The following is a 23,208-nucleotide window of genomic DNA, read 5'->3' on the forward strand; positions in this document are numbered from 1 at the left end:
AAATGCATTCTGTGCTTAGACTTGGGTCCCATCACCATGATATCTCATTATGGGATGCAATTATTCCAAAATACGGAATAATCCGATATCCAAAATACTTCTGGTCCCAAGCATTTTGGATAAGGGATACTCAACCTGTATAAAAAAGGCATATACAATGTCTTTTCACCTGTGTGCTGCCATGGGGTAGCCGGCCTGTGCCGACATGATGGGATCCTGCACCCCACACCCACCCCAGGTGTTAGGGACCCCCAGTGACAGAGACTCCTTGCCGTTCGGCCTGGGGGCTTAACCCTATATCTGCAGATATATGCAATTAGGATCTCTGTATTATCTGATTATTATGTAGTGTTATTTCTTCCTCAGTGTGCATTATGGATAGCATAACATTTTTCTCTTACATAAAAGGCATATACCCCTGACTCATCACAAAATCTCCTGAACCATAAGGCTGGACTTCCTTGCCAGTGGCAATTGCAGAGCAGTCAATTATTCAAATAGGGGATCCATAACCAGCGATGTTTGAAAGCGTTTAGGAATGTCATATGTATAATGACATGATATATACACTGATAAAAATCTGAAAAAGAGGTACAATATAAACCCAATAGCTATGAGTATACAATTCAAAAAAAATCAAAACCAAAACATATTTAAAATATAAATGCTTCCTCCTCCTAGGCAGCAGCAATCTCAGCAATACTGACCACTTCAGCCCTTTTGCCACCACTCTGCCTATAAAAGAAAGACCAGAACTTTCATTACTACAAAATTAACAACAGTAGTCAGATATGACATAATCATCCGGGCATCCAATCACAACTCTACTCTCACACGCTAACGGCATGGTTGTCGGTGAAACCTGCACTGTTAGTGGTCGCTGCTTAAGAACGGGGAGGGGAGGGAGGGGTGAAGCTCGTGGGGCGGGACTTACAGCAGGGAAGTGTTAGCTGCTTCCGGCACAAACAAGGCTGCAGCTGCGACTGCACAAAGCCTGGTTATGGTCTGTCGATGGTGAGCGAGGCGGCTGGGGAAGTGTTTCCGCGTTGCACAATGCCGGGTTTTGTTTGTTGCAGGAAAACACAGCAGTTTTGAACGTGATATAAATAAGGGTAGGTGATTGCTACAGTATATTGTAACCTTGTACCAGGGTTAGCAGAGGTGTACCAGCTTGTTTTGTACCTGGATGTATGCTGCAGATCTGTCCTATAAGAAATCAATCATTGTTTATAGTTTGCTTTATAGCTACTTCCTGATTAAACGTGTTATGCAGATTAAGGTGTACATGAGTAGAAAGTAAGGTTGATATTGTAGTGCACCATATTTGTTTGTCTAGGTCCTTTAACATAAATACAAATATACTATAGCTAAAGGTTTGCTCGTTATTCGATTTTTCACATATAATGTATGTAATGTGGTACAGTTGTCAGTAAAAAACAAACAAAATATTTCCAAGAGTTAGCACCTCCTATAGAGGCAATTACATTGTCTGGGATGTGCGTTCATGATGTTCAGCTGTGCACATCCTGGAGAACTACTGTGGGACAACATTACCTATTTTACTGTGTACTTTTCTGAGTACTTCTTTGGTGTTGCTGATGTTGTGGCCAGATCGCCAGCACTTTGCACCCATTGCTGCTGATTGAATTACTTCTCAGCCCCCCAAAGTAAATAAGTTGAAAGCTTATAACTACTTGTAGATGACAACTCTCTCTGACATCCAGGGAATTCTACAGTACCTGTATATGTCTCTGATTGTGCCTTCTTTATTTTTAACATACGACAATCCACACTTTACATTTAATTATATTCTCTATACTAAATGTTGTTGTTAATATTTATTATGACATTTTAATTGTAAGTAAAAGCGATTCCAACTCCTAAAAAAAAAAAAAAAAAATATTTTTCACAGATTATTTTCCCCCAAGAGTTTAATGTCTGGCATCCTAGTTATGGAATAACTCCATCTTAAGCCCCATAGACACTAGAAAATATTTTGAAAGATATTGTTCAGAAACCCCTTTCTGAACGATATCTTTTGTGATCATGCAGCTTAATTCAGTCAATATCGCTCATGTCGTTTGCGCACTCGTTCAGTGTGTATGGGCTACCGACGACATGACCGATATTGACTGGATTGCCACTCCCCACACCTCACTGTCCCGCCCAGCCTGCCTCTCCCGCCCTGCTACTTACAGCCAGCCGCGTCCAGTGTGCGAGAGAGCAGCGTGACAGGTGCACTCCTCACACACTAATCACTGGCCACCAATGTATTTAAATATCCACTGGCCACCAATGTACAAAATAAATAAATAAATAAAAATAAACAATAATAATAAAAAAAATATATATATAATTATGCACCCACCCCACTGCCCAGCAATGTTGTGCATGCATGCACGCACCCACTGCTCACCAATGAAAAAACATGCATGCACCCATTGCCCACCAATGATGTGCATGCATGTTTAAAAACATGCATGCACCCACTGCCAGCAATGTCGTGCATGCATGTTTGGACCCTACACACTTGGCGATTTGCTGCCGATGGTGCCCAACGGCTAGGGTTACCACCTCATCCCTTTAATTCTGGACACATATTAATTACACAGGTTCTGTAACTGGCTGACTTCAAGACTCCATTTCACCTGGTTTTAATCAGTCACAGAACCTGTATAATTAATGTGTCCAGAATTAAAGGGATGAGGTGGTAACCCTACTACTGCTGACTCGGGGGTGACGGTAACGGGGGAGTGAAGTTTCTTCACTCCTTGACGTCACCCGGCTACATAGCCCTGCATGCTAATATAGACAATATTGTCCATATTGACTTGCAGGCATAAACGACCCGGCACCAACGTTGAACAGTTTCTCGTTAATTTCTGAACAAGATTGTTCATATCGCCCGCACACATCGGCAAGAGTGTAGGGCCCTTAATGCACACACCCACGGCCCAGCAATGTTGTGCATGCATGTGTTTTTTTTTTTTTTAAGACAGTAATTTTTATTTTTATTATAATAAGAAATAGCGGAAGTATGCAGAAATATCCACAAGCAGCAAATACAATATTGTGAAATTGAGATATAATCCGTAGAACAAAGAAAAATTATAACAGGATACATAGGGAAAGAAAAATGAGAAAAGAAAATAAGGGCTGGTGGATAGCAGGAAAAATAAAGATATATCAGTAAATATTAGCAGAGCCCAGGGAGGGGGGAGGAGCGGAAAAGATACCAGGGGGACCATATTTTGTGAAAGGTCGGCACGTTATTATTTTGTAGGCTCGTTATATATTCCATAGAGGCAATGAAATGTATGTAATTAATCAGAGCATTCAGTGGAGGAGCCGAAACACATTTCCAATTTTTGGCTATCAGAGATTTAGCTGCATTACACACATGAAGTATAAGCTTATCTTGATATTCACTAACCCCATGAATCGGAGCACATAGCAGGGCTGTCGACATAGAGCAGGGATGGGGAACCTTTGGCCCTCCAGCTGCTGTTGAACTACATATCCCAGCATGCCCTGCAACAGTTTTAGCATGACCAAATAGCAAAACTGTAGCAAGGCATGCTGGTATGTGTAGTTTAACAACAGCTGGAGGGCCGAAGGTTCCCCATCCCAGATATAGAGCCTGAAAGTGGCGTGTCAAGAACCTGCGACAAAAGGGCCCATACTTGGTTCCAGAAAACTTGGATAGTCGAACACGACCACCACACATGGAGAAACGTACCCACCTGTCCACAGTTTCTCCAGCAGAGATTTGAGGAAGAAGGAAAGATGGAATGAAGCTTATGCGGTACTAAGTACCATCTGGTGTTTACTTTGTAACATGTCTCTCTAATAGCCACACTAATAGAGGCTTTAGCTATTCTCGATCTTATGTTTGTCCACTCCTCGTCATCTAAAGGAGAAGGGAGATCAGAATCCCAAGCTAGTTCATGCGGTTCTTGAGTAGGAGGTTCAGGGGATAAAATGGACCGATAAATAGTAGTGATATTACCTTTACGACCTACTGAGAATGTGCATAGGCGTTCGAATTGGGATAGCTCCCGGAGTTTGCAAGTGGGCAGTTGGGAATTAACAAAACTCATGATCTGAATGTATTGATATTGTAATGTTGCTGGAATTGCATATTTGTCTTTCAGATCTGAAAACGATTTTGGAGCGGAGTGGCCTTTTATATGTTTAAATTGTGTGACCTGTAGTCGTTCCCAATAGTTGGCCGTAGATCTATTAGACCCCGGAGGAAATTTAGGATGGTACCAAATAGGAGACATAGGGGAAGGAAGTTGAGCTAGACCTAAGGAGGTACGGAGTTTGTCCCAAATGTTGAGAGTAAAACGTATAGTTGGAGATACTTTGACTGAGGCCAGTCTAAGCAGGCCTGGTAGCCAAACTATACCATCCTGTTGCCCCTCTTGGAGCAGCATTTTCTAAATCTACCCAGCGTTTAAACCCAGGATCGGAGTGCCAAGATAGAATGTGGTTCAATTGGGCTGCATGATAATAAGAACAAAGTAATGGGAGACCCAGCACTCCGTCTGGAGCCGATTTAGCTGAAATCTGACTACGGATACAGGGCTTACCCTGGGCCCAGATGAAGCGATTACATAAGGCCGGCATTGAATCCAAAGCTTTACTCGGGACAGAAATGGGAAGAGTCTGAAATAAGTAAAGCAGTCTGGGCAAGAAATTCATTTTTGATCGTATCGATCCTGCCAAACCATGTGATGAAAAGGGATTGCCAATGTGTCAGATCTTTAGGGGTATATGCAATTGCGGTCGAATTCCCGAAATTGTCGAATTTCGGGTCATTTTCGACCAAAAAAAAAAAATCGCCTATGCAATTCAGTGCTTTCCGACCAAAAAACGGACTTTCAAAATTCGACTTTTTGAAATTCGACTTTTTGCAAATTCGACTTTTCTGCAATGATACAAGTGCTGCAATTCGACCAAAGCATATTCAATTCAAGTTTGGAAATTCGACAGCAGTGCTTTTAGACAGCAAATTCGTCATTTTCAATCCGCCACACTTTGGAGGGTGAAAACAAATAAAAAAATTTTAAACATGTTTTTTTTTGTGTTTTTTTTTGGGGGGAATAGCAGATCTATTTATATTAGAAGGGATTAGGTACTTTTTTTTTTTTTTTTTTTTGGAGGCACAAATATTATTTATATATTTTTTAAAATATTATTATTATTTTTTATTTTTTTTTATGCTGGAACGGTGAAATCATAAAAAAAAATGGCATGGGGTCCCCCCTCCAAAGCATAACCAGCCTCGGGCTCTTCGAGCTGGTCCTGGTTCTAAAAATGCGGGGAAAAAATTGACAGGGGATCCCCCGTATTTTTAAAACCAGCACCGGGCTCTGCGCCTGGTGCTGGTGCCAAAAATACGGGGGACAAAAAGAGTAGGGGTCCCCCGTATTTTTAACACCAGCATCGGGCTCCACTAGCTGGACAGATAATGCCACAGCCGGGGGTCACTTTTATGCCGTGCCCTGCGGCCGTGGCATTAAATATCCAACTAGTCACCCCTGGCCGGGGTACCCTGGGGGAGTGGGGACCCCTTCAATCAAGGGGTCCCCCCCCCCCAGCCACCCAAGGGCCAGGGGTGAAGCCCGAGGCTGTCCCCCCCCATCCAATGGGCTGCGGATGGGGGGGCTGATAGCCTTTTGTGATAATAAAAAGATATTGTTTTTTCCAGTAGTACTACAAGTCCCAGCAAGCCTCCCCCGCAAGCTGGTACTTGGAGAACCACAAGTACCAGCATGCGGGAGAAAAACGGGCCCGCTGGTACCTGTAGTACTACTGGGAAAAAAATACCCAAATAAAAACAGGACACACACACACCGTCGACAGTAAAACTTTATTTCATACGTCGACACACACATACTTACCTATGTTCACACGCCGACATCGGTCCTCTTCTCCATGTAGAATCCACGGATACCTGAAAAGAAAAGTTCAATATACTCACCTCAGCCATGGTCCAGAGATAAATCCACGTACTTGGCAAAAAAACAAAGCGAACACCCGCTCCATGCCGGACTGAAAGGGGTCCCATGCTGACACATGGGACACCTTTCCACGAATGAGACCTGTCAGTGACAGCTGTCACAGAAAGGTCTCTAAGCCAATCAGGAAGCGCAACTTCGTTGCGCTCACCTGATTGGCTGTGCGCTGTCTGTACTGTGACAGCACATCGCAAAGCCGCTCCATTACTTTCAATGGTGGGAACTTAGCGGCTAGCGGTAAGGTCACCCGCCGGTCAGCGGCTGACCGGCGGGTGACCCCACCGCTAGCCGCTAAGTTCCCACCATTGAAAGTAATGGAGCGGCTTTGCGATGTGCTGTCACAGTACAGACAGCGCACAGCCAATCAGGTGAGCGCCACGGAAGTAGCGCTTCCTGATTGGCTGAAGGGACTTCAGTGACAGGAGTCACGTGATGTCCCGGCATTCGGTAGAAAGGGGTCTGATGTGAAAGCATTGGACCCCTTTCTAGTCCGGTATGGAGCGGGTATTTGCGTGTTCTTTTTTTTTTTACAAGTACGTGGATTTATCTCTCTGGACGTGGATTTATCTCTGGACGCTGGAAGGTGAGTATCATTTTTTCACAGGTACCCTCGGATCGTCGGAGACCGTGGCAGTCGGCGTGTCAACATAGGTAAGTATGTGTGTGTCGGTAGTGTGTAATAAAGTTTTACTGTCACGGTGTGTGTGTCCTGTTTTTATTTGGGTATTTTTTTCCCAGTAGTACTACAGGTACCAGCGGGCCCGTTTTTCTCCCGCATGCTGGTACTTGTGGTTCTCCAAGTACCAGCTTGTGGGGGAGGCTTGCTGGGACTTGTAGTACTACTGGAAAAAACAATATCTTTTTATTATCACAAAAGGCTATCAGCCCCCCCCCATCCGCAGCCCATTGGATGGGGGGGGACAGCCTCGGGCTTCACCCCTGGCCCTTGGGTGGCTGGGGGGGGGACCCCTTGATTGAAGGGGTCCCCACTCCCCCAGGGTACCCCGGCCAGGGGTGACTAGTTGGATATTTAATGCCACGGTCGCAGGGCACGGCATAACAGTGACCCCCGGCTGTGGCATTATCTGTCCAGCTAGTGGAGCCCGATGCTGGTGTTAAAAATACGGGGGACCCCTACTCTTTTTGTCCCCCGTATTTTTGGCACCAGCACCAGGCGCAGAGCCCGGTGCTGGTTTTAAAAATACGGGGGATCCCTGGCCAATTTTTCCCCGGATTTTTAGAACCAGGACCAGCTCGATGAGCCCGAGGCTGGTTATGCTTTGGAGGGGGGACCCCACGCCATTTTTTTTTCCGGGTTTTTCCCGTTTTTTAAAATCGCGGCAAAATCCGCCAAATCGGCCGATTTTCGCCCGCGACTCTGGCGAATCCGTTTTTCATTGAATATGGTGAATTCCGGAAGCCACCTTCCGGAATTCACCTGTCGAATTTAAAAACGGCGATAATTTGCCGCGATTCGCCGTGAATTGCATATACCCCTTAGTCAGTGTTTGAAACATAGGAGAATAGTTTGCGTGGTACAGAGAGGAGTATGATTTAGTGATAAAAATGCCTAAGTATTTAATTGCAGTGGGGCGCCAAAGAAAAGGAAAGGAAGATGTGAGTGCAGCAAAGTGTCGTGGCAGTACAGACTTGGAGCTATTGATTTTATACTCAGAGAAAAACCCATATGATTGCAATTCTGTTTGAAGGTTAGGGAGAGACACCAAAGGATTTTTCAGAGTAAGGAGAATGTCATCCACAAAGAGAGACACTTTATATTGTGTCCCCCCTACTTCAGTACCCCCAATATCGGGATTAGCTCTAATTCTAGCGGCCAGAGGCTCAATGCATATGGCAAAGAGAAGAGGGGAGAGGGGGCATCCCTGCCTCATCCCATTTCCCAGACCAAAACGAGGGGAGTGCAACCCATCCGTCATAACCGTTGTAGAGGGGTGAATGTAAAGGGCTTTAACAGCCCGCAAAAAATTTCCACTCAATCCTACTAAAGATAAGGTAAGAAACATAAAGGGCCACATTAAACGATCAATCGCCTTTTCAGCGTCTTAGGCTAGGAAAACAGATGGGATCTTCTCAGAATCAACATAATGGATTAGGTCAATAGTACGCCTCGTATTATCTGAAGCTTGGCGTTGGGGAATGAAGCCCACCTGATCTGGGTGGACCAGAGAGGGCAGCACTACATTCAGTCTAGAGGCCAATATTTTGGCGAACAACTTTAGATCAGTGTTGATCAGGGAAATGGGACGATAGCTGGCACATAGAGAGGGATCTTTCCCGGGTTTGGGAATAACTATCATTCTAGAGGCAGTAGAGTCAGGGTGAAACGAGGCACCATGTAGAATTACATTAAATAGACGAATCAGGTGGGTAGAAAGTTGCTGTGTGAAAGATTTGTAGTAAGACATTGGAAGGCCGTCTGGGCCAGGAGCCTTTGATGGCTTTTGTGTCTTGAGAGCCGCGGAGAGTTCTTCCGCGGTAACGTCTACCCCCATAGCTTGGGAGGTCGAATCCGAGATAGTGGGGAGAGTGCACAAATCTAAGTATTTTTGAATGCCTTGAATGTGAGAAGCAGGATCAGACGGGGCAGACAGATTGTATAGAGCTTTGTAATACTGAGCAAAAGCACCGTTAATATCTTTAGGATTGTATAACATAGTACCGGAGGCGTCTTTGATTGCAGGAATAGCTTGTGCAGCATGTTTGGACCGAAGTCTACGAGCCAAAAGTATATGTGCTTTATTGCTTTTATCATAGAAAGTCTGACCCATCTGAGACTTGTAGTTCTGCACAGTTTTTGGAAAGTTGGGATAGAATTTTCTTAGATAAAGTTCGTTTATGTTCACGATCCAGAGAGGCAAAAGTGGAGGTGAGTGTGTCTATCTGCGCTTCTTGTGTTTTTTTTTTTCCCGACGAGGGGCAAATTGAATCGTGTAATTCCTGATCACTGATTTATGTGCGTCCCATATCGTCTGTGTAGGAGTGACAGCTGAAGAGTTGTGATGAACATACTCCTTAAGGCGTTCCTTCACCATATCTTGAAATTGGGGAAGCTTCAGGAAAGTCTCATTCAATCTCCAAGATTGTCTACCCGAGGTAGCCTCTAGCAACCCAAAAGAAGCTTCTAATATAGAATGATCAGACCAGGTGTTTAGGTGTATTGAGGAAACAACCGCTGTCTGCGAGAGAGTGGCGCAACCCATAAAGAGATCAATGCGCAAATACGTGTCATGGGCGTGTGAATAAAAAGTATAGTCCCTAACTGAGGGGTTGAGGGCTCTCCAGACATCAAAAAGGCCAGCCCCGGCCATATGTTTATGCAAGGCTGATGATCCGGGAATTTGGGAACTTTCGGTGTGTTTCCCTGATTTGTCCAGTGATGGAAAGAGAACCGTGTTAAAATCTCCACCTATCAAAACCTTGCCATACCGAAAATCAGAAAGAATGCAAAAGAATTTGTTAAAGAAGTGAGAGTGGTTCGAGTAGGGGGCATAAATATTAACTACGTTGTTGGAGTAAAAAACATTCCGGTAGTGTTGTGTGGCTAGTGAAGGATGACTTCCTGATTTGAAGTGTGTCTCTTGGAGAAAAGACACAGTCGCCCCAAAGACGTTTCAATGAGTGGAACAAGTGGGTACGGTACTGCGGCGTATTAAGGCCCTTAGTGTTTATAGAAAGGCACGTAAAAGACAGAAGGGGTATGCAGAGAACCCTGGACTTTGCTAACAGGAATAAAAACTGAAACCAAAAACAAAAGAAAAATAAGGGGAGTAGTCGGAGCTGCCAAACGGTATGGCAGACCACTACGAGTAATGAGCTCTTTGAAAAAAGAGAGAGCTTGAGGGCGGGATTTTTAGTGGCCGGGGACAACAAGTGAACCCGGGCAACTACGTAATTAACACAGTAATAAAAGCAGCAATCCCTAAGAGTGGGGGAAGTGAGGCGTAGCTGAATACCAACATTCGCCACCCAGAGCAAACATATCAAATATCAATACAGTATTCTGTGGGTATATAAACTAACATTAAAGAATAGCAGTTTGAAAAGGAATTGAATAAAGGAATAATAACCTAAGACACTACGTGTTACTAGAACGTTCAAGGACATAATAATGTATAGAAAACATAAAATATTCAACAATGCGTTAAAGATCGTAAAGCAAGGTAGAGCCGTAAATAAAGGAAGACAATAGATGTTTATAAACAACCATCAAGATAACTTTTCCATTTCCGAGTGGATTATTCATCTACTATTGTGCGAGAGGGACCAGAGGACGACTTCAGATTAAGTTGAAGAATTAGATCTTTGCCTTCTTCAGGTGTTCGCACAATATAAGGTTTTACCTTGACCTCCACTTGAAGACTAAATGGAAAGCCCCATTTATATTTGTATCCATGCTCTCGCAGTATCGTGGTCACCGAGCGCAATTCCCTCCGTTTTGCCATCGTCGAAGGAGCCAAGTCCTGGAAGATCTGGAGTTTTGTTCCTTCAAAGAGAATACAGGAAGAGGATCTGCTAGCTGAAGTGATCATGTTTTTAACCTTGAACGAAAGCATTTTGAGGACTACATCCCTAGGAGGATCAGTGTCCTTTGGTTTAGGACGCAAGGCTGTGTGGGCTCTTTTTCGATTTGAAAGGTAGAAGCGGTTTCCGATAGGAGAAGATGAAGAAGGAGTGGAAAGAGATACGGCTCCAAATCACTGGGAGTGACCGTTTCTGGAATGTTACGTATCCTGAGGTTATTCTCTCTCTCTCTCTCTCTCTCTCTCTCTCTCTCTCTCTCTCTCTCTCTCTCTCTCTCTCTCTCTCTCTCTCTCTCTCTCTCTCTCTCTCTCTCAAAATCTTCATTCTTGTCTCGCAGAAGATCTAGTTCAGAGTAGTAATGGTTCATATCTTTACCAAAGTTGTTTTGCTCTTCTTGAACTTTATCCAATCGGGATTCAAGCAAAGTAGTGCTGGAAGAAAGTTCCGTCATGTCCGTTTTAAGTTCACTGACAGCTTTTAGTAGGGCAGATGTAAAGGAATCTTTAAGGTCCACGATAAGAGCCTGAAGACTCTGTATGTCCCCTTTAGTGGCTGGGGATGAAGATTGGTCCATTGCAGATGGTTGTGCTGGGCTTGTAGGGGATTGGGATAAAAGTGGTGTCCCTTGGCGGAAATAGTGGTGAGAGATTCCTTGGGGCCCTTTTTTCTTAGCTTTTGTTGAATAACGTCTCATATTACTGTAAACTAAGAATGGACCTTTTGATATATTTTATAAACTTCAGAGTCACGAGGAGAAAAGTGAATAATGGTAAAATACCCACTAATGTGGAAGAGGCTCTGGGTAGGGAAATATGGAGCTTATAAAAGCATTATTATAGAGGAGACGGCGTGATGCTGAAACAAGCGAGCGAGTCTAGTGACCCCAGAATGCAGGCGTATAAAACTGATCCAAAGTTCCAAGTGGATCCTGTATAAGGTTACCGAGCTCAGAGTCCCTGTAGTCATCAACGGACCAGACTGTAGACAATTTCAAAGGATTCCCCACCGGCCGGCCCAAATGTAGAACTAGAGCAGACGGTGTCCTCAGAAAAAGAGAGAAGTGTGGCTGCAGTAAGCAGCAGTAGTGCTAGATTTCCTCTTCAGCCTCAGTCAAGATGGATATAGGGTGCCATGTAACCAAGGGATTATACAGTAATGTGCCACTAACATTAACAGGAGAGAATAAGCCGCATGTAGGATGTGGTGCTGCGATAGCAATTATGACTAGCTCTGCAGCAATTCTGTACTAGTCTCTGCAGCTCCCTTCAATAAACCCAAATGTAGACCAATGGGTCTCTCCACGCCAGGGCCCACGTGTGAATGGCCACTGCTACCCCTCAAGTATGCAGGTGAGAGTTTCAAGGAAGTGAGGAGGCGAGGTTGTCTTACCCTCACAGCAAGGCACCAGGTGACCAATATAAAAAGGAGGAGCAGAGTCCGGGAACCTCAGTCACCACCAGCGGGATCAGCCGCAGCCGAACACTCACACTCTTACTCACCAGCGGTTCCCGACGGTCAGCGAGATGAGTCTCGGGCTGTGGGTGTGAGTCATCAGCCGTCCACTGCAGTCTGTGTACTGCCCGGCAGTGAAGGTGAGCCGTGCGTCTGTTTCCGGGTGCCTCGGAGCTTCTCTTCCGGGCCCACCGCTAGCTCGAATCTCCGGCGTAAGGAGAGGGAGAGGCCGCAACCCGCAAGGACCTAGGAAGGGTCCCCTGGCTCCGCAATCTCGATCCCCGCGGTCAGACCCGCTTGCAGGTGGAGTAACAATCAAGGGGAGCAGCCGCAGTCCCGTTAGAAGCCCCTCGCATGGGTATTTAGAGCTGCAGGAACTGGGAGCATTAATCAAGCACGTCCTGTCCATCTGCTGGCTCTGTGCATGCATGTTTTTAATGCCAGCCCTTTATTTAAATGAGGTGTTCCAGAAGATTTAGCGAATATCTTTTGTCTTTCATAAAATCGTTCACTGTGTATGCACAATATCTTTCATGATCTATACCTGGGAGCTCAAGGGAAATCGTTCACCAATATCTTTCGTCTTCCAAATCTTCTAGTGGAAGTGTTTAGGGCCTTTATGGGCCCTACACACTTAAAGATCTAATGGGCCCTACACATTGAGCAATCCGCTGCCGAGCTGCCCGATGGCGGATACGGCCATCGGGCGACCCAGCGGCGGGGGAGGGAGGGGGCAGTGACTGGGGGAGTGAAGTTTCTTCACTCCCCTCGTCACCCGCCTCCATAGAAGTGCAGGCAAATTTGGACGAGATCGTCCATATTGGCCTGCATGCACAGGCGACGGGGCACCAGCGATGAATGTGCGCGGGTCCGCGCCTCGTTCATCGCTGGTGCCTCCACACTGAAAGATATGAACGGTACCTCGTTCATCAATGAACGAGATCGTTCAAATCTTTCACTAATATTGCGCAGTGTGTAGGGCCCATTACTGAACGATATGAACGTTCTCATTCATTAACGAATGAGAACTCGTTCATATTATTCAGTGTGTAGGCACCAACAATGAACGATACGCAGCCCGGCGCTCGTTCATTGTTGGTGCCGCGTTGCTTATACATGCATGCCAACATGGACACTCGCTCCCCCTCGGCAGCCAATCGCTTAATGTGTAGGCCCCTTTACTGGTGCCTGTAGCATTCACTTGTCTTGGACTTGCACCTTAGAGAGGTTTGCGCTAACCATCAACCCACCACTCAGGGCAATCTGTTGGTAAAGCTGATTAATGAGCCCATAACTTATATACAACTATTTATTAGTTTAATTGTAAATATTTATTTAATATTTGGTTTATTGATATTTATGAACTGCCTTCTGTAGTTTGTTTAACAATATTGAATATATTTCGCCCTGCGCCCAAGAGGCAAACCCCTGTAATGTTAGGGACCTGCACGATAAGGTTACCTTGACGATTGGTGGCCAAGCGCATAATATTGTGCTAATTTTATGTCAAAAACCTCAGGTATGATGTATATTTATTATAATTTTGATGGTTGTATGGTGCAACTGCTCTCATGTTTCTATATACTAGCAATATTGTAATGAATAAGGTAAGCTGTCTGTTTATCACAGCAAGTCTTTGTTTTGCCATTTTATTTATTTTCTTTCTTCTCCAGAGTAGAGAAGACCTGGAAGATGGCTGGGCGTAGGAAACAAGCTCCTCCAGTTAAGCTCGATGATGGAGCTAAAAAACGGCTATGTTGGAATATGCATGAAGACAGGAGGACAGACTTAACCCTAGAAGAGGATGAAGGTGAACCAGAACCAAGCACATCATTTTCTTTTACAAGTGATAATCTTGAAAGCAAGGCTTCCACATTTGACCAAGACATTTTTAAATTAGAACTACAAACAAAAGAGCTGAAGGAATCAAATAACATTGTGGCCCCATTGTCAGTTGACCTTAGCATTGTGGTCTCTCCTCTTCCTAAAGATAATGTCTGGAGAGCGTTGCTTGGTACATTCTGTCTTCGCTGTATTTCTGAGCAATATGCTAATTCAGTTTTTCATGGGTGCAATTTTACATTGACTAGAACTTATCCAGGATCTGTACAGCTATTGCTCTGTATACATGAAAGTGTAACAGAGGAGGGCAATTATGAAGGGACAAAACAAGGATCAAGCAAAGTTTACGCAGAAGAGCTTGTTGTTGAAGCTTCACTTAGTGCTCTGTTTTTGGAAGATTTAATGTGGTTGCAAAAGAAGAAGCTTGTTGCACTTTGTCAAAGGCAAACTGAACATAAAGAAATTGAGGTATTTAAATACATTTTAACCATTTCTGTCATCAGACTTTATTTTGTTTATGTAAACACATAGCTAAATTTGATGTATAAATGAAGAGCATGAGGTAAAAAAAAGGCAGTGTCAAAAGTTGTGTAGAAGCAGGTGAAACCTCTAGTTTTCAATAATTTAAATTTTTGGTCAATTACACTTTCTCTATCGTCCTAAGTGGATGCTGGGGTTCCTGAAAGGACCATGGGGAATAGCGGCTCCGCAGGAGACAGGGCACAAAAAAGTAAAGCTTTACTAGGTCAGGTGGTGTGCACTGGCTCCTCCCCCTATGACCCTCCTCCAGACTCCAGTTAGATTTTGTGCCCGAACGAGAAGGGTGCAATCTAGGTGGCTCTCCTAAAGAGCTGCTTAGAGAAAGTTTAGTTTAGGTTTTTTTCTTTACAGTGAGTCCTGCTGGCAACAGGATCACTGCAACGTGGGACTTAGGGGGAAAGTAGTAAACTCACCTGCATGCAGAGTGGATTTGCTGCTTGGCTACTGGACACCATTAGCTCCAGAGGGATCGAACACAGGCCCAGCCGTGGAGTCCGGTCCCGGAGCCGCGCCGCCGACCCCCTTGCAGATGCTGAAGCGTGAAGAGGTCCGGAAACCGGCGGCTGAAGACTCCTCAGTCTTCATAAGGTAGCGCACAGCACTGCAGCTGTGCGCCATTTTCCTCTCAGCACACTTCACTGGGCAGTCACTGAGGGTGCAGAGCGCTGGGGGGGGGCGCTCTGAGAGGCAAATATAAACCTTATACAAGGCTAAAAATACCTCACATATAGCCCATAGGGGCTATATGGAGATATTTAACCCCTGCCTGACTGGAAAAATAGCGGGAGAAGAACCCGCCGAAAAAGGGGCGGGGCCTATCTCCTCAGCACACGGCGCCATTTTCTGTCACAGCTCCGCTGGTCAGAACGGCTCCCAGGTCTCTCCCCTGCACTGCACTACAGAAACAGGGTAAAACAGAGAGGGGGGGCACATTAATGGCTATATATATATATATATTAAAGCAGCTATAAGGGAGCACTTAATATAAGGATATCCCTTGTATATATAGCGCTTTGTGGTGTGTGCTGGCAGACTCTCCCTCTGTCTCCCCAAAAGGGCTAGTGGGTCCTGTCTTCATTAGAGCATTCCCTGTGAGTTTGCGGTGTGTGTCGGTACGTGGTGTCGACATGTATGAGGACGATATTGGTGTGGAGGCGGAGCAATTGCCAAATATGCAGATGTCACCCCCCAGGGGGTCGACACCAGAATGGATGCCTTTATTTGTGGAATTACGTGATGGTTTATCTTCCCTTAAACAGTCAGTTGAGGACATGAGGCGGCCGGACAATCAATTAATGCCTGTCCAGGCGCCTCAAACACCGTCAGGGGCTGTAAAACGCCCTTTGCCTCAGTCGGTCGACACAGACCCAGACACGGGCACTGATTCCAGTGACGACGGTAGAAATTCAAACGTATTTTCCAGTAGGGCCACACGTTATATGATTTTGGCAATGAAGGAGACGTTACATTTAGCTGATACTACAGATACCGTAAAACAGGGTATTATGTATGGTGTGAAAAAACTACAAACAGTTTTTCCTGAATCAGAAGAATTAAATGACGTGTGTGATGAAGCGTGGGTTGCTCCTGATAAAAAGTTGATAATTTCAAAAAAGTTATTGGCATTATACCCTTTCCCGCCAGAGGTTAGGGCGCGCTGGGAAACACCCCCTAAGGTGGACAAGGCGCTCACACGCTTATCCAAACAAGTGGCGTTACCCTCTCCTGAGACGGCCGCACTTAAGGATCCATCAGATAGAAAGATGGAAGTTATTCAAAAGAATATATACACACATGCAGGTGTTATACTACGACCAGCTATAGCAACTGCCTGGATGTGCAGTGCTGGAGTAGTTTGGTCAGAATCCCTGATTGAAAATATTGATACCCTAGATAGGGACAATGTTTTACTGTCGTTAGAACAAATAAAGGATGCATTTATCTATATGCGTGATGCACAGAGGGATATTTGCACACTGGCATCTCGGGTGAGTGCTATGTCCATTTCAGCCAGAAGAGCCTTATGGACACGACAGTGGACAGGCGATGCGGATTCAAAACGTCACATGGAGGTTTTGCCGTATAAAGGGGAGGAGTTATTTGGAGTTGGTCTATCAGACTTGGTGGCCACGGCTACTGCCGGGAAATCCACTTTTTTACCTCAAGTCACTCCCCAACAGAGAAAGGCACCGACCTTTCAACCGCAGCCTTTTCGCTCCTACAAAAATAAGAGAGCAAAGGGCTTGTCGTACCTGCCACGAGGCAGAGGAAGAGGGAAGAGACACCAACAGGCAGCTCCTTCCCAGGAACAGAAGCCCTCCCCGGCTCCTGCAAAAACCTCAGCATGACGCTGGGGCCTCTCAAGCGGACTCGGGGACAGTGGGGGGCCGTCTCAAAAATTACAGCGCGCAGTGGGCTCACTCGCAGGTAGACCCCTGGATCCTGCAGATAATATCTCAGGGGTACAGGTTGGAATTAGAGACGGATCCTCCTCATCGTTTCCTGAAGTCTGCCTTACCAACCGTCTCTTCCGAAAGGGAGAGGGTGTTGGAAGCCATTCACAAGCTGTACGCTCAGCAGGTGATAGTCAAAGTACCCCTATTACAACAAGGAAAGGGGTATTATTCCACTCTATTTGTGGTACCGAAGCCGGATGGCTCGGTAAGGCCTATTCTAAATCTGAAGTCCTTGAACCTCTACATAAAAAAGTTCAAGTTCAAGATGGAGTCACTCAGAGCAGTGATAGCGAACCTGGAAGAAGGGGACTTTATGGTATCCTTGGACATCAAGGATGCGTATCTACACGTTCCGATTTACCCCGCACACCAGGGGTACCTCAGGTTCATTGTTCAAAACTGTCACTATCCGTTTCAGACGCTGCCGTTCGGATTGTCCACGGCGCCTCGGGTCTTTACCAAGGTAATGGCCGAGATGATGATTCTTCTTCGAAGAAAAGGCGGATTAGTTATCCCATACTTGGACGATCTCCTAATAAGGGCAAGGTCCAGAGAACAGCTGGAGACAGCTTTAGCACTATCTCAAGAGGTGCTAAGACAACACGGGTGGATTCTGAATATTCCAAAATCCCATTTAATCCCGACAACTCGTCTGCTGTTCCTAGGAATGATTCTGGACACGGTTCAGAAAAAGGTTTTCCTTCCAGAGGAAAAAGCCAAGGAGTTATCCGATCTGGTCAGGAACCTCCTAAAACCAGGAAAAGTGTCAGTACATCAATGCACAAGAGTCCTGGGAAAAATGGTGGCTTCTTACGAAGCAATTCCATTCGGCAGATTCCATGCAAGAATATTCCAAAGGGATCTGTTGGACAAATGGTCAGGGTCGCATCTGCAGATGCACCTGCGAATAACCCTGTCACCAAAGACAAGGGTGTCACTTCTGTGGTGGTTGCAGAAGGCTCACCTATTAGAAGGCCGCAGATTCGGCATTCAGGATTGGATCCTGGTGACCACGGACGCCAGCCTGAGAGGCTGGGGAGCAGTCACACAAGGAAGAAACTTCCAGGGAGTATGGACGAGTCTGGAAAAGTCTCTTCACATAAACATTCTGGAACTAAGAGCAATCTACAATGCTCTAAGCCAGGCGGAACTTCTCCTGCAAGGAAAGCCGGTGTTGATTCAGTCGGACAACATCACGGCGGTCGCCCATGTAAACAGGCAGGGCGGCACAAGAAGCAGGAGTGCAATGGCAGAAGCTGCCAAGATTCTTCGCTGGGCGGAGAATCACGTGATAGCACTGTCAGCAGTGTTCATCCCGGGCGTGGACAACTGGGAAGCAGACTTCCTCAGCAGACACGATCTTCATCCGGGAGAGTGGGGTCTACATCCAGAAGTCTTCAACATGTTAATAGACCGTTGGGAAAGACCAATTGTAGACATGATGGCGTCTCGCCTCAACAAGAAACTGGACAAATATTGCGCCAGGTCAAGAGATCCACAGGCAATAGCTGTGGACGCACTGGTAACTCCTTGGGTGTACCAGTCAGTGTATGTGTTTCCTCCTCTGCCGCTCATACCAAAGGTATTGAAGATCATACGGCAAAGAAGAGTAAGAACAATACTAGTGGTTCCGGATTGGCCGAGAAGGACTTGGTATCCGGAACTTCAAGAGATGCTCACGGACGAACCGTGGCCTCTACCTCTGAGAAGGGACCTGCTACAGCAGGGTCCCTGTCTTTTTCAAGACTTACCGCGGCTGCGTTTGACGGCATGGCGGTTGAACGCCAGATCCTAAAAGGGAAAGGCATTCCAGAAGAAGTCATTCCTACCTTGATTAAGGCACGGAAGGAAGTCACCGTGAAACATTATCACCGCATTTGGCGAAAATATGTAGCGTGGTGCGAGGATCGGAGGGTTCCGACGGAGGAATTCCAACTGGGTCGTTTCCTACATTTCCTGCAATCAGGATTATCTATGGGTCTCAAATTGGGATCCATTAAGGTTCAAATTTCGGCCCTGTCAATATTCTTCCAAAAAGAATTGGCCTCTGTCCCTGAGGTCCAGACTTTTGTCAAGGGAGTACTGCATATACAGCCTCCTGTGGTGCCTCCGGTGGCACCGTGGGATCTAAATGTAGTTTTAGATTTCCTCAAATCCCATTGGTTTGAACCATTGAAAAAGGTGGATTTGAAATATCTCACATTGAAAGTGACTATGTTACTAGCCCTGGCCTCTGCCAGGAGAGTATCTGAATTGGCGGCTTTATCTTATAAAAGTCCTTATCTAATCTTCCATTCGGATAGGGCAGAACTGCGGACTCGTCCGCATTTTCTCCCTAAAGTGGTATCAGCATTTCATCTGAACCAACCTATTGTGGTGCCTGCGGCCACTAGCGACTTGGAGGACTCCAAGTTGTTGGACGTTGTCAGAGCCTTAAAAATATACATTGCAAGGACGGCTGGAGTCAGAAAATCTGACTCGCTGTTTATATTGTATGCACCCAACAAGTTGGGCGCACCTGCTTCTAAGCAGTCGATTGCTCGTTGGATTTGTAACATAATTCAACTTGCACATTCTGTGGCAGGCCTGCCACAGCCTAAAACTGTAAAAGCCCACTCCACAAGGAAGGTGGGCTCATCTTGGGCGGCTGCCCGAGGGGTCTCGGCATTACAACTCTGCCGAGCAGCTACGTGGTCGGGGGAGAACACGTTTGTAAAATTTTACAAATTTGATACCCTGGCAAAGGAGGACCTGGAGTTCTCTCATTCGGTGCTGCAGAGTCATCCGCACTCTCCCGCCCGTTTGGGAGCTTTGGTATAATCCCCATGGTCCTTTCAGGAACCCCAGCATCCACTTAGGACGATAGAGAAAATAAGAATTTACTTACCGATAATTCTATTTCTCGGAGTCCGTAGTGGATGCTGGGCGCCCATCCCAAGTGCGGATTATCTGCAATACTTGTACATAGTTATTGTTAACTAATTCGGGTTATTGTTAAGGAGCCATCTTTAAGAGGCCCTTTCTGTTGTCATACTGTTAACTGGGTTTAGATCACAAGTTGTACGGTGTGATTGGTGTGGCTGGTATGAGTCTTACCCGGGATTCAAAATGCCTCCCTTATTGTGTATGCTCGTCCGGGCACAGTACCTAACTGGAGTCTGGAGGAGGGTCATAGGGGGAGGAGCCAGTGCACACCACCTGACCTAGTAAAGCTTTACTTTTTTGTGCCCTGTCTCCTGCGGAGCCGCTATTCCCCATGGTCCTTTCAGGAACCCCAGCATCCACTACGGACTCCGAGAAATAGAATTATCGGTAAGTAAATTCTTATTTTTTCACACTGTTCGGGAAAATGTGTGAACGAATATTTGACCTAAAAAATCATTAAAGAAGTAGACATTGTATAGAAATGGTATCATCAATTAAAGGAATAGTATTCCAATACTGTGCATGACTTTAATGTGTAATTTCTCTATCGTCCTAAGTGGATGCTGGGGTTCCTGAAAGGACCATGGGGAATAGCGGCTCCGCAGGAGACAGGGCACAAAAGTAAAGCTTTTACAGGTCAGGTGGTGTGTACTGGCTCCTCCCCCTATGACCCTCCTCCAGACTCCAGTTAGATTTTTGTGCCCGGCCGAGAAGGGTGCAATTCTAGGTGGCTCTCATAAAGAGCTGCTTAGAGAGTTTAGCTTAGGTTTTTTATTTTACAGTGATTCCTGCTGGCAACAGGATCACTGCAACGAGGGACAGAGGGGAGAAGAAGTGAACTCACCTGCGTGCAGGATGGATTGGCTTCTTGGCTACTGGACATGAAGCTCCAGAGGGACGATCACAGGTACAGCCTGGATGGTCACCGGAGCCACGCCGCCGGCCCCCTCACAGATGCTGAAGCAAGAAGAGGTCCAGAATCGGCGGCTGAAGACTCCTGCAGTCTTCTTAAGGTAGCGCACAGCACTGCAGCTGTGCGCCATTTTCCTCTCAGCACACTTCACACGTCAGTCACTGAGGGTGCAGGGCGCTGGGGGGGGGGCGCCCTGGGAGGCAAATGAAAACCTTTAAAAAGGCTAAAAATACCTCACATATAGCCCCAGAGGCTATATGGAGATATTTACCCCTGCCTAAATGTACTAAATAGCGGGAGACGAGCCCGCCGAAAAAGGGGCGGGGCCTATCTCCTCAGCACACGGCGCCATTTTCTGTCACAGCTCCGCTGGTCAGGAAGGCTCCCAGGTCTCTCCCCTGCACTGCACTACAGAAACAGGGTATAACAGAGAGGGGGGGCAAAATAAATGGCAATATATTAATATAAAAGCAGCTATAAGGGAGCACTAAATCATAAGGCTATCCCTGTCATATATAGCGCTTTTTGGTGTGTGCTGGCAGACTCTCCCTCTGTCTCCCCAAAGGGCTAGTGGGTCCTGTCTTCGTATAGAGCATTCCCTGTGTGTCTGCTGTGTGTCGGTACGTGTGTGTCGACATGTATGAGGACGTTATTGGTGTGGAGGCGGAGCAATTGCCAAATATGAGGATGTCACCTCCTAGGGGGTCGACACCAGAATGGATGCCTTTATTTGTGGAATTACGGGATAGCGTCAACTCGCTTAAGCAGTCGTTTGCCGACATGAGGCGGCCGGACACTCAATTAGTGCCTGTCCAGGCGCCTCAAACACCGTCAGGGGCTGTAAAACGCCCCTTGCCTCAGTCGGTCGACACAGACCCAGACACAGGCACTGATTCCGGTGGTGAAGGTGACGAATCAACCGTATTTTCCAGTAGGGCCACACGTTATATGATTTTGGCAATAAAGGAGATGTTACATTTAGCTGATACTACAGGTACCACTAAACAGGGTATTATGTGGGGTGTGAAAAAACTACCAGTAGTTTTTACCGAATCAGAAGAATTAAATGACGTGTGTGATGAAGCGTGGGGTGCCCCGATAAAAAACTGCTAATTTCAAAGAAGTTATTGGCTTTATACCCTTTCCCGCCAGAGGTTAGGGAGCGCTGGGAAACACCTCCTAGGGTGGACAAAGCGCTAACACGCTTATCAAAACAAGTGGCGTTACCCTCTCCTGAGACGGCCGCACTTAAAGATCCATCAGATAGGAGGATGGAAAATATCCAAAAAGGTATATACACACATGCAGGTGTTATACTACGACCAGCTATTGCGACTGCCTGGATGTGCAGTGCTGGGGTAGTTTGGTCAGAGTCCCTGATCGAAAATATTGATACCCTGGACAGGGACAATATTTTACTGTCGTTAGAACAAATAAAGGATGCATTTCTTTATATGCGTGATGCACAGAGAGATATCTGCACACTGGCATCACGGGTAAGTGCTATGTCCATTTCGGCCAGAAGAGCTTTATGGACACGACAGTGGACAGGCGATGCGTAGAGGAGTTATTTGGGGTCGGTCTATCGGATTTGGTGGCCACGGCTACGGCCGGGAAATCCACCTTTCTACCTCAAGTCACTCCCCAACAGAAAAAGGCACCGACCTTTCAACCGCAGCCCTTTCGTTCCTTTAAAAATAAGAGAGCAAAGGGCTATTCATATCTGCCACGAGGCAGAGGACGAGGGAAGAGACAGCAACAGGCAGCTCCTTCCCAGGAACAGAAGCCCTCCCCGGCTTCTACAAAAGCCTCAGCATGACGCTGGGGCTTCGCAAGCGGACTCGGGGGCGGTAGGCGGTCGTCTCAAGAATTACAGCGCGCAGTGGGCTCACTCGCAGGTAAATCCCTGGATCCTGCAGATAATATCTCAGGGGTACAGGTTGAAATTAGAGACAGAGCCACCTCGCCGTTTCCTGAAGTCTGCTTTACCAACGTCCCCCTCAGAAAGGGAGACGGTTTTGGAAGCCATTCACAAGCTGTATTCTCAGCAGGTGATAGTCAAGGTACCTCTTCTACAACAAGGGAAGGGGTATTATTCCACTCTTTTTGTGGTACCGAAGCCGGATGGCTCGGTAAGGCCTATTCTAAATCTGAAGTCCTTGAACCTGTACATAAAGAAGTTCAAGTTCAAGATGGAGTCACTCAGAGCAGTGATAGCGAACCTGGAAGAAGGGGACTTTATGGTATCCTTGGACATCAAGGATGCGTATCTCCACGTTCCAATTACCCCTCACACCAGGGGTACCTCAGGTTCGTTGTACAAAACTGTCACTATCAGTTTCAGACGCTGCCGTTTGGTTTGTCCACGGCACCTCGGGTCTTTACAAAGGTAATGGCCGAGATAATATTTCTTCTTCGAAGAAAAGGCGTATTAATTATCCCATACTTGGACGATCTCCTAATAAGGGCAAGGTCCAGAGAACAGCTAGAGATGGGTTTAGCACTATCTCAA

General features: G+C 46.2%; 1 protein-coding gene across 3 annotated transcripts in view; it reads left to right on the top strand.

Moving 5' to 3' along the window:
- The first annotated feature begins 938 nt into the window (after positions 1-938).
- SHPRH (SNF2 histone linker PHD RING helicase) overlaps positions 939-23,208 on the top strand; it is a 372,150-nt gene continuing 349,880 nt past the window's right edge. For 2 of the 3 annotated variants that reach the window (XM_063917889.1, XM_063917887.1), the window contains exons 1-2: positions 939-1,112; positions 13,694-14,330. In XM_063917889.1, the coding sequence (XP_063773959.1) occupies positions 13,713-14,330 (618 nt within the window). In that variant the 5' untranslated portion in view covers positions 939-1,112; positions 13,694-13,712. The remainder of the gene's footprint in view (positions 1,113-13,693; positions 14,331-23,208) is intronic. The other variant, XM_063917888.1, reaches the window with a different exon arrangement.

This window comes from Pseudophryne corroboree, chromosome 4, assembly GCF_028390025.1.
Source record: "Pseudophryne corroboree isolate aPseCor3 chromosome 4, aPseCor3.hap2, whole genome shotgun sequence".
Lineage (NCBI taxonomy): Eukaryota > Metazoa > Chordata > Amphibia > Anura > Myobatrachidae > Pseudophryne > Pseudophryne corroboree.